The 16,414-nt window shown below is 41.1% G+C and overlaps 1 protein-coding gene across 1 annotated transcript in view; it reads left to right on the forward strand.

The window, feature by feature from the left end:
• PRDM10 (PR domain containing 10) overlaps positions 1–15,598 on the forward strand; it is an 82,638-nt gene extending 67,040 nt beyond the window's left edge. The window contains exons 15-22 of the mRNA XM_004688775.2: positions 853–963; positions 2,710–2,910; positions 3,545–3,688; positions 4,124–4,294; positions 6,202–6,342; positions 7,713–7,902; positions 10,766–10,869; positions 12,774–15,598. Coding sequence (XP_004688832.1) covers positions 853–963; positions 2,710–2,910; positions 3,545–3,688; positions 4,124–4,294; positions 6,202–6,342; positions 7,713–7,902; positions 10,766–10,869; positions 12,774–12,971 — 1,260 coding nt within the window. The 3' untranslated portion in view covers positions 12,972–15,598. The remainder of the gene's footprint in view (positions 1–852; positions 964–2,709; positions 2,911–3,544; positions 3,689–4,123; positions 4,295–6,201; positions 6,343–7,712; positions 7,903–10,765; positions 10,870–12,773) is intronic.
• The last annotated feature ends 816 nt before the right edge of the window (positions 15,599–16,414 follow it).

Below are 16,414 nucleotides of genomic sequence, written 5' to 3' on the forward strand. Positions count from 1 at the left end.
CACACACACACACACACACACACACACTTCTGCTGTCTCCCCGATCCCTCAACACACACACACACACACACACACACACACTTCTGCTGGTGGCGATGGCTTTGGAGCAAACAGGCCAGCAGCTGCCAGCTTGCAACTCTCCCCTACCCATCTACCTGGGCCTCCCTTTACCACAGTTTTTATTTTTGGTGATCTCTTGGAAAAGGTCACTTTGCATTACTGGTTTTGTTTTGTTTTTAAAATCTTCTTCACCGCTTTCATTGAATTCCCCACTTTTGTGGACCTGAGTAGTCTTTTAGCAAATACACTTCTAGAGAAGTCCTTGCTTCTTCCTGATTGTTCCCTTTAATGCCTCGCCTTCCCAGATATGAAGCAGGCGGTTATGCAAACCCAAGTGAGCTGCACTCTCAGAACAGCCAGTTCACTGCAATCGGTTCGTTCTCACCTTCTCGTAGCTTTTGCAGAATATATTTCTGCTAGGAGCTAAAGTCATAGAGCATTATTTAAAAATCAGAACCTTCGTTTGTGTCCTGTTCGGTGTCCTCAGTAAGTGTGGGGTACTAAATATAAGAGAGGTTTGCACCCAGAGCACTCAGCAAACACATGCATGCCAGCATCCTGTCCCTTTCCTGCAGCAGTTCTTTCATCAGAGGCTGCTAATGGAGTCCTTAGTGACCCAGATCACCTGCAGTAATTCACTCCTGTTAAAAGCCTGTGGATGCTCTGGTGTCAGATGGGCCTCTGTATGTTGGTTCTGGCCATACACCTTCTTTGGGGGGGCACCGCTCAGGGAATTTCAACTACAAGCAGACACTGACTAGCTTCTGTTTACAAGAGCCTTTTTCTCTTTAGGTAAATCACTTGTCAAAGAGGCACCCAGACATGAAGATAGAAGAGGTGCCAGAGTTAACCCTGCCCATCATAAAGCCCAACCGAGATTACTTCTGTCAGTATTGTGATAAGGTGAGGCCTACCCTTCCCATGCTGGTTTTTCCGTGCAGGGGCCCTGCTGAGGGCCACTTTGCTTGCATGTGCTACAAACACACACTAGGATTTTGTACTTGCTTTTTTTTCCATAAAAAAGCTGACATGGGCCCTCCCTGGTGGCGCAGCAGGTTAAAGCACAGCACTGAGAATCTAAAGACACTTCTGCATGAGTTCGATTCCCACCTGCCCCGGAGGTGACCACATAGCGTGGCAGACCTCTCCTGACCTGCCCGCTGCTCCCCTCAGCAGTGTACTTCGTCGATCTGCCTTTTCTGCTCCCCACTCTGTCTCTGGTGAAGCCTCTCATCGCCCCTGAGCTTCTGGCCTGTACCCCAGGTCTGTATGCACAAATAAATTAACTTTAAAAAAAAAAGCTGACATGTAGGCCAGAGGTACAGGGGGGTGAGATGATTCACCAGAGAGCAGACCAGGTGGATTTTCTGAAATACACTGCTGAGGGGAGCAGTGGGCAAGAGGGGACAGGTCTGCTGCTCCATATGTGGGCCAGCTCCCTGGCTGAGGATCAAATTCAAGCCATAGAGGTGATAGTGCTTAGACATAACCCCTAGGCCACTGGGGAGCCCCTCGCACTTACGAGTAACAGATAGCTCCCACTCTCTCAGTAGTTTTCCTTTCAGACAAGAAAGGGATAAATTGCAGCTTCTTTTTAAGCAATTTTGTTTAAGAATTAGTTGACTCTGTTTTGTGTGTGAATTTTGCTATAAAGCACAAGGCTTATTACCAAGAACTTACTTAGTCTGTGAATTCATTTTAAATTCCCAAGATCTAGAATGAAAGTATTTAACATCCTACTTATATGTGGTAGATTTTGAATTCCTTTTCTTTTTTTTTTTTAAAGATTTATTTATTTATGCATGTAGAACTGGGGTACAAGCCAGAGGTGTGGGGGTGGTGAGGGCATTCACCAGAGACAGAGTGGGGAGCAGAACAGTTAGACTACAAAGTACACTGCTGAGGGGAGCAGCGTACAAGACAGGAGAGGCCTGCTGTGCCACGTGGGTCACCTCCTATGCCATGTGGAGTTCGAACTCATGTCGAAACGGCTGTTGATAGCTTTGCAGTGCCACCAGGGAGGGCCCTCGATTTTGAATTTTGAATTTCTAAAAGGGTGGTGTGGTGGAATACTCTATTTGTATTATTTCATTCTTTATTTTTGTATAGCCATAAAAAAGGCAGAAAGAGAATCTACAGTTATTGGTCCTTTGTAATATCATTTTCTTATACAGTGTAGCGGAGTCAGCTTAAAAGAAAGAAATACGTGTATTTTTAAGCCTAGATTAGCAGATACTCATTGCTATTAGGCTTGCCATTTTGGAAGATTCTTTGGCATCTTTTAGTTAACCACGTATGTCATATGAGAGCTTTCACAGAAAGACTTAAAGGATGAAGTAGCCTTAGAAACAATTTTTTCTATAACGATTTGCCCACCTTTTAAACTTAGGGTAAAGATTATTTTCACTATGATTATCCATTAGGTATTTAAATTCAAGGAAGATGTCTTAGCATATCTCTATTTAATCTTTTGTTAATTCTAGTAAATATATATTATATCCTTATTACCTTCACTTCATTTGTTGGCCTATGTTATTCTGGGCTACATGAATACAGTTTTTCTCATTTCCTTTTATGAAATTGGTAACTTGCTTTAAACAAGGAAGGGGAACTGGATACTGGATTCATGCTAAAACATTGAATGTGCAGGTATATAAAAGTGCCAGCAAGCGAAAAGCTCATATTCTGAAGAACCACCCAGGAGCTGAGCTCCCACCAAGCATTCGGAAACTTCGCCCTGCTGGCCCGGGAGAGCCAGACCCCATGCTGAGCACCCACACCCAGCTCACGGGCACAATCGCCACCCCTCCTGTCTGCTGCCCTCACTGCTCCAAACAGTACAGCAGCAAGGTATGGACTAACTGAATGAGAGCCTCCTCTTAGGAGGGGAGGACTTCTTATGCAGGCGCACTGATGGCTTCTGAATTGCTGGGGACTAAAGGAGTTGTTTCCTAGTTTAGATGAAGATGAGCTATTCCCTCAGCACAGGGACTGTAAGTCCAGAATGGCAAGGAGGAGGTGGATTTTCCCTAGAATTAGCACCATCTAATAGCTGAGCGCACATATTTTCCTTCTCCGTTGACCAGCTGAGGACCTCATATTTGGATATTACATTCTGTTGATGAACTCAGGCACGTAAAAGTACAACCTATGAACTCAATGAACTGTTCTTGAAAGGGAGGTTATTCTTGCTGGGGGCTTTTGATCGATTGCCGTGGATATTAGTGGGATTTGGGGTTTCTGTGACGTAGTCCCACTTTGCCTGATGGCGTGGAGTTAGGTGAATCTTGAATTTATTTTAGCCTCATTTCTGCCCCTCCCCGCCCCCGCCATAACATTGTCACACTCTAAAAATCAGAGTCAGTGTTGCTCTGACTTTTTAAAAACCACATCTTCAGGTACCTTTGGTTGATTTTTATATTGGAGAAAGATTGAGAATAACTTATTCTAATAATTATTCCTGGCTTTTGCCTTGATTTTCCAGACCAAAATGGTGCAGCATATTCGAAAGAAGCATACTGAGTTTGCTCAGCTCCCTAACACCTTACATACGCCACTGACAACAGCTGTGATTAGTGCTACCCCTGCCGTTTTAACTACAGACAGTGCCACTGGAGAGACTGTGGTGGTAAGTGTGTGATGGCTTCTTCAGTGTCCTTCACAGCTTTCAATACTGAAGCCACATCTATCTAGCTATGTCATCGGCTGCAAATGTAACCCGTTGCTTCTTGTGTTTACACTGGGGGTTGCCTGGGTCTCCTAGTTGATGCCTTGCAGCGCTCTCTGTGAAGGGATAATAGCAAAGATGTTCTCAGCGCTGCTCATTTGTGCAAGGTCTTCAGAACCTTCAGCGTATCACCATTGGGTCTGACACAGACAGATAAAGGTAATTTTCCAACATCCTACAACTTCAGAGTTCTATCTGGGTTCCCAGCTAATTTTTAGTTCTGTGATCCACCAGTTAGACAAATTGAATTTCTATAGGATTGAAGCGCACCAAAGTGTCCATAAGCAATTGAGTAGTACTGTTCGTAACAGCACTACTAATGTGTGATTTTTCTAGACGACAGACCTGCTCACCCAAGCCATGACGGAACTGTCCCAGACCTTAACAACAGATTACCGAACACCACAAGGGGACTACCAGAGAATCCAGTACATCCCCGTGTCACAGTCCACGTCTGGTCTTCAGCAACCTCAGCACATACAGCTTCAAGTGGTACAGGTGGCCCCGGTATGTATTGCGTTTCTCTGGCATTGAATGACTTATATCAGTAGGAGGTTGCAAAGAGTGATTTTGATTCATTCTCTGAACATCAGATCGTATTAAAATAGAGGTATAATGGTATTCCTTATACCAACATAGGGAGTAGCTCATTCTTGCTGGCTAGAAGTTTAATGAAGGTCTCCTCCAAGAACTATTGTTTCACTTAATTATACCACAGAAGTAACTCCAGGCACAAATGAACACACTTGTAGCTTTGAAATAATTTTGGTGTCTGAAATTTTAAATCTAGTATCAGAGTAACTAGTTGGAAATTGTTGCTGTCATTGACCATCAGGCTTTGGAAGAATCCATTCATTTTTTTAAAATTCATTTTTATTTTATTAAAATTAAAAAATATATACATTAATTATATCACCCTTCACTTTTGTACAATGTATGGTTTCCCTGTGAAATTTCCACCACAAATTCCCTGTGCACCAATAGTCACTTGTGTCCTTCCCACTCTTATCCTGGTCTTTCTCCCTCCTCCTTCCATATAGAATGTCTCAGCTCTATAGTTGCCTGATGATTTTGATTTTTACTTTATTATAGTTACTTTTTTTTTCCTGATTCCTTTTTTGTTTTCTCTACACTTCTCCTATAAACGAGACCATTGATATTTTTCTTTTTCTTTCTGGCTTATTTCACTGAGCACAATCCCTTCCATCTCCATCCATGTTGCTGTGAAGTGCACGAATTTATCCTTTTTGATTGCTGAATAATATTCCATTGTGTAAATATACCACATCTTCTTGATCCAGTCATCTATTTTGGGTAGCTTCCATAGCTTACCTATTAGAAATTGTGCTGCAGTAAACATAGGGAAGCAGGTGTCCTTTTGCATTAATGTTTTTGTGTCCTTTCGGTAGAAGGAATCTATGAATTTTTGAAGTTGTCTATAAAATATATAATTTTGGAGAAAGAATATTTACTTTAGCTCAATTTCCAAAGATGTTTATTGCACATAAAAGTTTATATAAATGGTTTCACTGTATTAGTAGAACAACTAAAAACAGATTTTTCTGTTTGATTTCTTATAACTGACCAAGGGTAGTTTATTATATTTCATTGCTTTTTAAGGGAGACAATTTTTGATTCCTGAGAGCTTCTCATCTAATTTCTCAATAGGAGTTATAGTCCCTCTATTTCCTTCTTTTCCAGAATTAAATAGCATCAGTAGCTTATGTTTTAGATGCACACATTTTTATTTCATTTCAGGTTTTTAATTTATTAATGCACATATATATCCATCAATGTGTAATACATCTTTGTCTCTGATCCACAGATGTTTTGCAATACTGCCACTTCTATTTTTCCCTCAGCGTATTGAGGTTCATGTTGATGTGTAGAGGACTGACTTGCTTTAATTTTCATAGCCTTCTATTGCTGGTACTGTCAGTCCTGGAGTTCCTTGCTAGACCTTTCCACCTAGTTCCTTTCCACCTCTGCAGTCTCATGGTGCTCTTGATTTCTGTTAGGTTTTTATATCTTCGTCTGTGCCTTCCCGAGTGTCTTCTTTCCTTATACTCAGCACAGATTTTGACATCTTAGAGGTTGAATGTTGTCACTGAAGTCCCGAGGTAGCCTCAGCCATGGCCCAGCACAGACTTGCCTGGCCTGGAGACACTGTGTACCAGGATGGCCCAGAACCACCTTTTCTGACAGCTGGGCTGGATCTCTGCGCACCCCACTGTCTACTTTAAAAACTGTCTTCTCTCGTGTTTGCCAGCTTGTTTGTGGCATTGTTAGCAGCGAAGCATTGGATTTGAGGTTTCGTCTGTTCTTATACTTCTGTTGGAGTATTGTTTTAGCTGGGTTTTTCCATCGGGAGGACTTACCTTCACCTTCATCAGTGTGCCTTTGGTCTCTTCCAGGCCACGTCCCCTCACCAGTCTCAGCAGTCCACGGTGGATGTCGGCCAGCTCCACGATCCTCAGACCTACACCCAGCATGCCATCCAGGTGCAGCACATTCAGGTCACGGAGCCTGCCCCCTCGGCACCGTCTTCATCCCAGGTACACTGCTCCATAGGCTACTCACAGAGTTTAATGTGAGGGACCTAAATGAGTGAAGATGCATTACCTTCAGACCGAGTCTCCTTCACTGCTATTCCTGGAGCTTAAAGAGCCTTACCCTCGCTTCCAAACTTTATAAGGTATTTCGGACATCCTTTCACTAAGGGACTAGCTTCTTCTCCAAATGGAAGCAGTCTGATGTCCTGGAGAGAGCACTGGCCTTTGCTTCAAATTCTGAATGTCTGTCTGGCAGCAGGCAATGGCTAAGTTTATATAATTTTGGAATAGTGACTTTGTGGTGTGTCATTGCATTTATGGGATTAAATCTATGATTGAGATCACTTAGCAATGTCTGTGCAAAACATATTTATGAATTTCTTACCCTTAGCATGGAGCTTTTCTAGGTCTGTTCCTTAAGGAGTTTTGAGACTAGTAAGGATAACACACATGTACAAGAAAATAGATGGGAAGTGAAGGTATCCATGTCATACCTGATATTTGCAGGTCCTAGAATAAGAGTACAAATGTAGTCCTGTGTGATATGTCTGAGTATTTTAAAAATTTGACTCAAACTGACAAATCATTGAATAAAATGTGTTCTATCTCGACCCGTACTTTTCATGATGCCAAAGTAGAAAATACATGCAAAATAACACCCGATGCTAAATAACGTGGACAGAGCCTGTTTTATGTCAGTTGTGTTTTCCACCAAACACCAGAAATGGCACGGACAGCCTGGTGGCAAGAAGTGGGGAGAAAGGATCCCCCCGCCTTGGCTGCCTCTGAACCCTTCCAATTGCCCTGGAAATCCACAGGGTAAACACTCATTTTCTTGGCCTTCATGCTGATGAAGTGGAAGCCAGGCCTCTGTCCTGCACCAATGAGGGCCAAGGTATACCCACGTGCACGCCCTGACCCCCTTGTCTCAGCTTCAGCCACAACCTGGCCCACCACATTGCTGCAGAGAATTCTGAGCATCCTTTCGGATCTTCCAGCCTCTTAAAAGTGTGATGGTAGTGGGGAACTTGGGGCCCTTTGTGGACAGAGACTGAAAGGAGTAAGGCGAAACCCCAGCTGCTCTGCCTCGCCCTAGGAGGAGCATCAGACAGCAGAGCCTCCGTTCTTTTTCTTTTTTTATTTTTATAATAGTTTATTTTCACATCATTTTGTGCATTTTTTCATCTCAGTTGTAATCCCCGTGGGCTTCCCATCACCAAGTCATCCTGTGAGAGCCTCTATTCTTGTTGAAAATGCTATTTCCGCATTGATGCTTTTAGCATTGTGATTACATTAGCCTGATGTATTTTTGCCGTCATTTGTGAGTCCCTACTAGAAATTCCTGGATGCTTACTCTTGTTCTCACCTTCTAGGTAACGGGGCAGCCGCTCAGCCCCTCCTCTCAGCAGTCTCAGCAGGGGCTCAGCCCCTCCCAGATACAAGGCAGTGCTTCTGCACAAGGCCAGGCTCTCCAGCCGCAGCAGCCTCAGCCGCAGCAGCAGCAAGGCGCCTCTGTACAGCACACGTACCTCCCCAACGCTTGGAACTCCTTCCGGGGCTACTGTGAGTAAGAAGCATGGGGGAAATGCTCTAAGTCACGGGGGGCAGGGGGGCGAATTTGCAGCCATGGGCCATAATTTCATCAGCTTTAGGATGGATTTTCTACACACTGGTACATGTCCTTGAATGAGTCTCATGGCCACATTCAAGGCAGCATTCAGGTCACAGAGAGCTGCACGTTGCAGATGTCAGGGATGTTGCTAGCAGGTACATCTGCAGGCTTGAATGCAAACTAAGGTGGGTGCTGATGGAAATGACTCATCTCTTCTACTGACATTTACTGAATGCCTTTGTATCAATCACTGTGCTAGAACCAGGGTAGAAACAAGGGTAATACTAGCATTCATATCACTGACATCACTCAATAATACCTTGGCCAATGTTCATTAAGCTCTTACTGTGAGCCAGGAATGATTCTAAACCACCTATGTATCATATTCATTAGTCACAGCATCCTATACATTTTACTGTTACTTGCAGTTTACAGGTAAGGAAGTGTAGACATGAGTAACTTGTCCAAGGTGCATAGTTAGGAAATGATAGGCTGGAACACAGGCACAGGCACCGTGGTTCCAGAATTTATACTTCAAACCATCCCACTGTGCTGCTTCTCCTGATAGTCTTAAGCTCAGAGAGCACATTACTTAGTAAAAATTATCTAGTTCTACAAGTAGTTGATTACAAAACCTTGAGATACATGCTATAGAAGCAATAGAAGGCTGGCTGTCAAAGGTCTCAATAGGTGAAAATCTTGGTGGAGATGATTGCTTTGGCTAAGAGCTAGAAAGTCTGAGGTTGTTGAGGAATGTGTAGGACAGAGATAAAGGTAATAGACTTCAGTAGACTTTTGGAGGACTAGGGGCTGAGAAAGTAGGAAGACCAGTCTTGGTTTTCTCCTGTTACTGATTTCTTGGATCCCTCTGTTATGCTTGAGCTTTAAGGGTTGTAGAGTTGATAGAGAGCAAAGCTCAAAGATTCTACCTCTTAGGAATGTTTACAATCTGCATTCTTAAATATTGGTGGTCACACTGAGGGCTGAGTGTAGTTTCCAGCCAGTGAAAGCTTCTACTCATGCTCAATGCCAGTGGAATCCTGATAAACAGAGTACACATTTATCCAGAGAAGGCAATTCAGTGAAGGAAATGTAGACTAGTGCAGCTAGCCATTGTTATGATAATATGAGCTAGCATTTAACCTGAAGAAAAGACTAGAAATAAAATTTTTTATTAGAGAGAAATGTTACAATATACAAAAATACAATAGTGTAACAGCACCCTGTACCCACTCTGCAGCTTGAAAACTTACTAGCACATGGCTCGGCTCGGCTCATATATAAGTGTGTCACTTTCCTAGTTCCCCAACAATATGATAATCCATGTAATTGCATCCACATATGCTTTCGTATGATTCCTTACAACAAAAGTTCCAACAGCTCCAACTCCTGGAAATTATATAGTATTGCAAATCAGTAAAATTTTTGCTTATAAAAACCTCTGGTGTTATTATCACATCTAAAAATAAGTGGCAGTAATAGTGTGTTCAAATTGCATTCCAAATGAGGAGCCCATTACAATTGTAATGTCTTCTCAGTTTTTTTTTTAATGTGCATTCTCTCTTTCAAGTTGTAATTTACATATTGAAGAAAACTTGGGTGTTTATTCTTTAGTTTCCTCTGTTCTGGATTTTGCTGTTGGTGTTCTTATGTTATCATTTAAGAGACTTTCTTCTGTTCCTTTTATTTCCTGTAGACTGGCTGTTAGATCCAAGGTCTTGATTAGACTCAGGTTCAGTTTTACTCATAGCTGGTGTGCACTTCCCTCAGGGCACGTAATGTTGTCTCTCTTTTTACTCTGCTGTAATATTTCATTTGAGATTGCAAAGTTGATATATTCTGACTCTGTCATCTTTATTCACGTGTTAGCTAGGAACTTTCTATAAAGGAAAACTTTGACTTAATTACCAACTTTGATTTTAATTACAGGTGTGGCAAGAGAAATGCTTTAAATACCCAGTTCATTTCCTTTATGTACCAGTTTTCAAGATAAGTGTTTGTTAGTATTAGCAAACGTGACCCATGAGGATGTGTGTGTGAGTTTGGCTTTGCGTCATTATATGCTCATGGATTTTAGCCCATCCGACATGTTTCCAACCATTGTAGTTGTTATCTTGCTTGATGTTTACATCATCTCCTCTTTGACCAATGGGAACATCTTCAAATGCACTCCACAATCTTTCCCAGTTGTCTGTCATAGCTTCCTGCTTGCTGGTATTACACTGAGTTCTGGGCTTATCTCACATATTTCTACCTCAGGTCTGCAGTTAGCCATGTTCCCAGGAAGCTCTGCTTCCGCTTGGTTGACAGTATTATTTAGGGACTAGCAACTGGGCATGACGGTGAACTTTGGTTTTAATTTGCTTTAATAACACTGGGGCAAAATTAAATTCAAGTTTGGTTGAACTGTAAATGCTAGGCAGTAGTGGGTACATTGTGCCGCTAATTCAAGTGTAATTAAAAGAGAAAATTTACCTAACAGATAAATCTGTGTAACTTATTTGAAGTTTTAATGGAATTATTGAATATTTATTTACCTTTATTGATATTCAGAAGCCATATTTGAGGGTGAGGCATTTGATTATTTATGATATTTGGTATCTCTCTTACTAAACACCTGTGATTGGCTCTTATCAGTGAGAGATGCTTTCACCATATCAAGAAATCACATCACACATGACTTTAACAGCAAGGAAATTCATGAGAAAGGTCTCACTGGAGAAGGCATCATTGCTATGTTGTTGTTTTTTTTTTTTCCTACAGTGTGTATTAGAATCTGCTGCCACTTACCTGTGGATATTTCCTGTTTTTCAGCATCCGAGATTCAAATGATGACACTCCCCCCTGGTCAGTTTGTAATTACGGATAGTGGTGTGGCAACTCCTGTCACCACTAGCCAAGTGAAGGCGGTCACTTCGGTAAGCTCTGCTGCTGGGGAGGGTGTCCTTGTCTACCACCCTGGACTACTCTCTCTCCCCTTTGAGACCACGCCCACCTTTCCATGTTTGAATTAGAAGTGCCTCTGTATTCCATCAACACCTTGTGGTGCTGCATTATAACTCATTGCAGTTCTTTATAATTATTGGTTTACTGTCTTTTCTCAGTAGATGATTAATTCCTTTAAAGCTGGGTCTTGGTATTTACCCTCAGCCTCTTTATCTTCTTTATCCTTTATCTCTTTATCTTCAGTGCCTTGCCCAGGAGGATGAGATATAGCAAATGTTCAATGTTTAATTGAAAAGTGTGTTGAACCTCCTAGATCTGTATGTGTGTGCAGATCGCCTCTTTAGATGCTTCTTGGAAAGCATATGAGTTCTTCATGACTGCTGATCCTTAGTTGAGTTGGAGAGAATAAAAAAAATGAATCCTTTATGGAGCAAGCACATTTTTATCTTCATTGATTTGTTCTGGCTTGTCTATAGGTTACTAGAAGACAGAGTATATATAAATTTAAACTAAATAACAATAACAGACTACGGTTATTGGAATGTCCCCAGAGGAAGATTGTTTCCTAAGAGGCTTGAAAGAGTAGCAGGGTCGTCTAGTGGCCTCAAAAATCTGATCAAATTATACTGAGAGCTCACCTATGTATTTGCACATAAACTCACATTAACTGAACTTGGGAGAGATCTCTGAATCCAGACTAACAGTATTGTAGCAAAAATAATAACTGATGTGACGTGGAATAGTTACTGGTATACCAGTGAAATTTTTGCTCTCTGTAGGGTCTGTTGATTCTTCATACTCTTTTTTGATCGGAAACTCATTTGGGAATCTTAATATAGACAAGGATGTTCTCCTGCTGTCACAGTGCACATTCTCACACATTTAATGTATGTTTTCAGGGCTTCCTGGACATCAGCATGTGGGCTGCCTAGGGGTCATTGGATCATAGGTTGAGAACCAGCCCCCTCTTGCTAGAGAAACCACAGCATGGTCGGAGCTGTCTGCTGAGCTTGGGCACATGAGCATGAGCATCAGAACGTGCAGCCCGAGAGGAGCCAATTGGTGTTCGGCTGTGACGTTCTATGTGGACAGTGCTTGGCAAGGCAGTTACTGCCCGAGTTTCCCCTGTGACTAATTTTTTTCCCAGGCTGTGTAGCTTGACCAGTCTCCTTTCAGAATGACGATTCTTTCTTTAAAAATAAGCATAAGGAAATAGCGAGCTAACAACAGAGCAATGAAGTTTTCCCAGAGGGAAAATAAAGACAAATATGGTTTCATAAAGCTCAACGTAGTGTAAGGGGTGTTTTTCTAAGATCCCATGCCTTTTAGTATTAAAATATCTCTCACTTAACGGTAGCATTTTTAAAGTTATGTTACTTAATATAATAAAAGTTGGAGGCCTTTATTATAACTTAATTTCATTGGGCTTTGAAATTCAGATGTCTGAGAAACATTGATTTTTACCGCCTTTCTTCGGGAGTTGGGTTTGCATTGGGCCTCTTTAAGGAAACAGAATACTTCTTTGATCCACTGTGCTTTTAGCTTTATATTTAAGACTGATGATAACAAGCCTAGAACGTTCAGATGCTGAGGAACAACACAGTGGCACACCTTCCCTTTGCAATGTGGGTTCTCATCATGATTCTATAACTGAAGCTCTTTTCAGCATTTGGTGTAACAACTAAGATATTCCCTTTGTTGGCAGTAAAGTGACCAATGCGTTCTCCCTGGAGGACATACATCACCTCACACAAGTGCCTGTTTTGGTGTTCCCTTATATTAATTCTTTGCAGATTCCTTCTCACTCTCTTCCCCTTCTCAGCCTGTCTCCCTTCTAGGTATCAGGTTTCTAAACATCCTTTTCTTCCCGCTGTAGGGTCATTATGTGTTATCAGAAAGTCAACCAGAATTGGAAGAAAAACAAACTTCTGCCCTCTCTGGGGGAGTCCAGGTTCAGCCAACCGCACACAGTGATTTGGACCAGGCCGCCAGCCAGCAGCAGCCTACACAGTACATCATCACGACCACCACCAATGGGAATGGGAGCAGTGAAGTACATATCACTAAACCCTAACCTCGTCCCTGAACTAGTCAAGCAGTCACGTCGTGTCTCTTCTTGTTCATACCTGAAAGCTTCTGACACTTAGAACCCTTTTTAAAGATTTATCTTTCACTCAAGAGTTTGGAAATCAGTTTCAACACACATACACCAGGGCTTATTTTACCACGGTCATCTTCATCAAGTTGACACTTCTGACCCAGAAGTTTCTACCACGGGATGGAGATCTTTCAGGGGCAACTAAATTTCAAGACGGAGAGACTTTGTCTTACTCATAAGTTGTTGTTATTGTTGTTGTTTTTTAAAACACATTGATAAGCCTTACTTTTCCTTTGTGGAAATATTAAGTGGTGTATTGTGTTTGTACCAAAGGTGAGGAAAGGATGTGCCAAGTCCATGGTCAAGGACTTCTTAATTCCAAGCCCTAGCACCAAAGGAGAAGGGGCTTTTTAATGGGTGTGTCTTAGGTCAGAACTACTTCATCTTGTGAAGTTTGAGTTTTCAGTAATTTAACAAAGGGAGCCAATATTGAGTAAGAAAATAAAAATGATGAAACAAAGACTTGACAGTGATCTTAAGAAAAAAACTATCATCGAAATTTTCCTTATTACTGATTTAAAAAAACAAACTTGTGCTTTTTAGTTTTAAGCCATTGTTGGGCTAGTCCTAGTGCTGTCCACAAACTTTGGCCCTCAGTGGATTAGGCCAGAACCTCATGTTCTGTTAGAGCTTACCTTATCACTCCACAATGGTGGGTTCCCCAAGACAGTGCCCCTGTCAGAAGAGATGAAACTCATACATTAAAGCTTTGCTGATACTGTAGTTGTCTGAGGGAGACATTGGAGGTATCTGTACCAAGAAAAAATACTAAAGGCCCTGAAATCTCGTCCTGCCTTGTAGGATCCATTTACCTTTCACTAATAATGGATAAATTCCTTGTTCTTACCAGATCTACTTTCAATTCTTGCTCACAGCATCCAGTGTATTTTAGTACTTTGAATGCTGTCTTAAAATGAACATTCTTTAAGGTTAGATGGAAAGGTGGTCCTCTTTGTTTCTTAATATTTGGTAAGATGACCAAATTCACACTTAGTTGAAAAATGAAGCATGGGGACCATTCATAATACATTTTAAGAAAATTATAAGGGATTCAGAAGAAATTCAATCTTTATGACTATCAAGCTGTAATTGGAAGAGGTAAAAAAATCTGCCTCAATGATAGTTTTTCTTAAATGTGTTCCTGTTTGGGAGTCTTCTTAGCTATGAATTCAAGGGGGAAAAATAGTTCCCTTTTTACTGTACATTCCAAGTATACACATAAAACATGGAAGAAATCAGTATGTATTTTAATAATCATTTGTGACATACTTACACATTTTTAAAATATTGAGTTTATCATTCCAGGACAGAAAGACCTAACTTCAATTTTAATTGAAGTTAACTAATTTATTTTAATTTACATTTCTGGGTTAAAAACTGTTCTGTAAATTAAGAAGTCTAGTAACTTCTTTATGGTAAAGGTACCTTTCTGAAAAGTAAACAATTCTGTTGAAATAACTTTACTAATATGTAGATTTTGCACTTTATTTTTGAGACCTCATTCATTTAGTTATCCCAGAAAATATGGGCACTAAGAGAACTTAAGAAAGTTACTTGGTGAATGGATTCTGTATCTTTGGCAACAAAGAAGTAATGGTGATGTTTTCAATAGAAAATACTGACTCTGGGTCACAAAACAGAGACTCTGTGACCCAAAGTTCCACAGTGTAATGACTGTAAATATCCTAGTGTCCAGTCAAGAAAGACTTGCTAGGTGAAGAATAGTAGACTTTCCCAAAGGTCTAGTTTAGGTCTTATACCTTAAAGCTGGCCCTGGTGGGGCCTTTTTAATTTGAACCAGCAAAGTACCTCCCCTCCCCTCAGGAATAACTTATTGATTAAAATAGAAAACTATCACTGGATGGAATGTTCATTTCATGTCAGTTGCTTCAAGTTTTAAAATACACAGAAGAAAACATTGTGGGAGGACCTCTTTGTCTTTTTCCCATATAAGTTTGTCTTTTTCCTTTTTGTTTTTTTGTCCTTATGAGGACTAAGTAAGGACTCTAAAACTAATTTGTTTATTATAAACTAGTGGTGCAGGTGGCAGTCAGGCAAAATAATAGTGCTTGAAAATCTGCACATTTATTCCAAGGCTGTAGGACTTGGAGTTGAAGAGATGGTAGAATGAAGCCATCTAAAGACTGACTTTGGGGGAATAAAACGTATGTAGCCAATGTTTATATTGTGGCCTTTCTGAAAACACATTGGCACTGTAGATTTCAGTCAGCACAGTGTGACCGTTTTGGAGTAGGTAACGTAAAATATTACATTTTTATTGTTTGATTTGTATCTGTATAAATGAGACATTTCATCATGTAAAATTCCTGTTATCCTGGAAAAACCTGTCGTTTTGATCTTGAATTGTTTTCTGACTTAGAATTACCCTTTCAAAAAACTTTTTAAGATAGCTAGGGCTAAAAAGCACTCATGAGAGGCTAAAGCTGACCCACAGGTTGAAAATGTTGACCCTATCCTGTTATTTAAATGTGAACATTTATTGTACATTCAGTGAGTTATAGTGTTAATAGTCTTGTGCTACTCAGCAGGTGTAAAAATTAATAAATATTTTTTTTAATAAACATCTTCCTTGTTTGTAATATGTGATGTTAGAAGAGCCTCTGAATTCGTTAAAAATTGTTTTTAATATTCGAATTTACAGTGTGTTTCCTCTTTGCTTAACAACAGCCTGGTCAGAATCCTAAAGTAAGGGAATTTATGAATGAAAACCTGGAAAAGACGCCCCTGGGCGATTTGTAGACTTCTAACTCAGGGACACTTCCCCCAGCCCCCAAGCACGTGAACAGCAACAGCAAAAAAACGGGGAATTGTTTTGGAAACCTCTCTTTTCCAACAAGGAGGAATATTAGTTTGGCCGACACCTCTTCGAGCCGATGGAGAGAACTGTTTCCACTTCGGGTAGGAGTAAGTAGCTGTGGCATTAGTAGTATTAACTCCAGGAAGAAAACAGGGGCCTAGATAATTAACAAGAGCAAAATTGAATTTCACCTAAAATCTGATTTCTTTGGAGCGTGTACTTTCTTGCGTGACATCGAAGGACCTGGCGACCGGATGTGCTAGGGGCACAGGCTCGGTGCGCATTCTCCGCACTGAAAAGTCAAAAAACCGCGGTAGTCTCACCTGTAGAAAGGGAATTAATTACTCGTGCATAGAGCACACATAGGTACAAGTATGCTTTCTGCAAACATTAGCTAACGGAATTGCATTTGCTTCATAGTGGGCGCTGAAGCCTAAATTCGCAGCCTGGCAAAGACTACCGGCGTCTTTTCAGCGATCACGAGGCTTCCAAGCCAGGTGAGAACACGCCCGTAACCACCCCCAGGGCCCCGCCCCGCGGG

Source organism: Condylura cristata, unplaced genomic scaffold (genome assembly GCF_000260355.1).
Source record: "Condylura cristata isolate star-nosed mole 26May11 unplaced genomic scaffold, ConCri1.0 scaffold00025, whole genome shotgun sequence".
Taxonomy (NCBI): domain Eukaryota; kingdom Metazoa; phylum Chordata; class Mammalia; order Eulipotyphla; family Talpidae; genus Condylura; species Condylura cristata.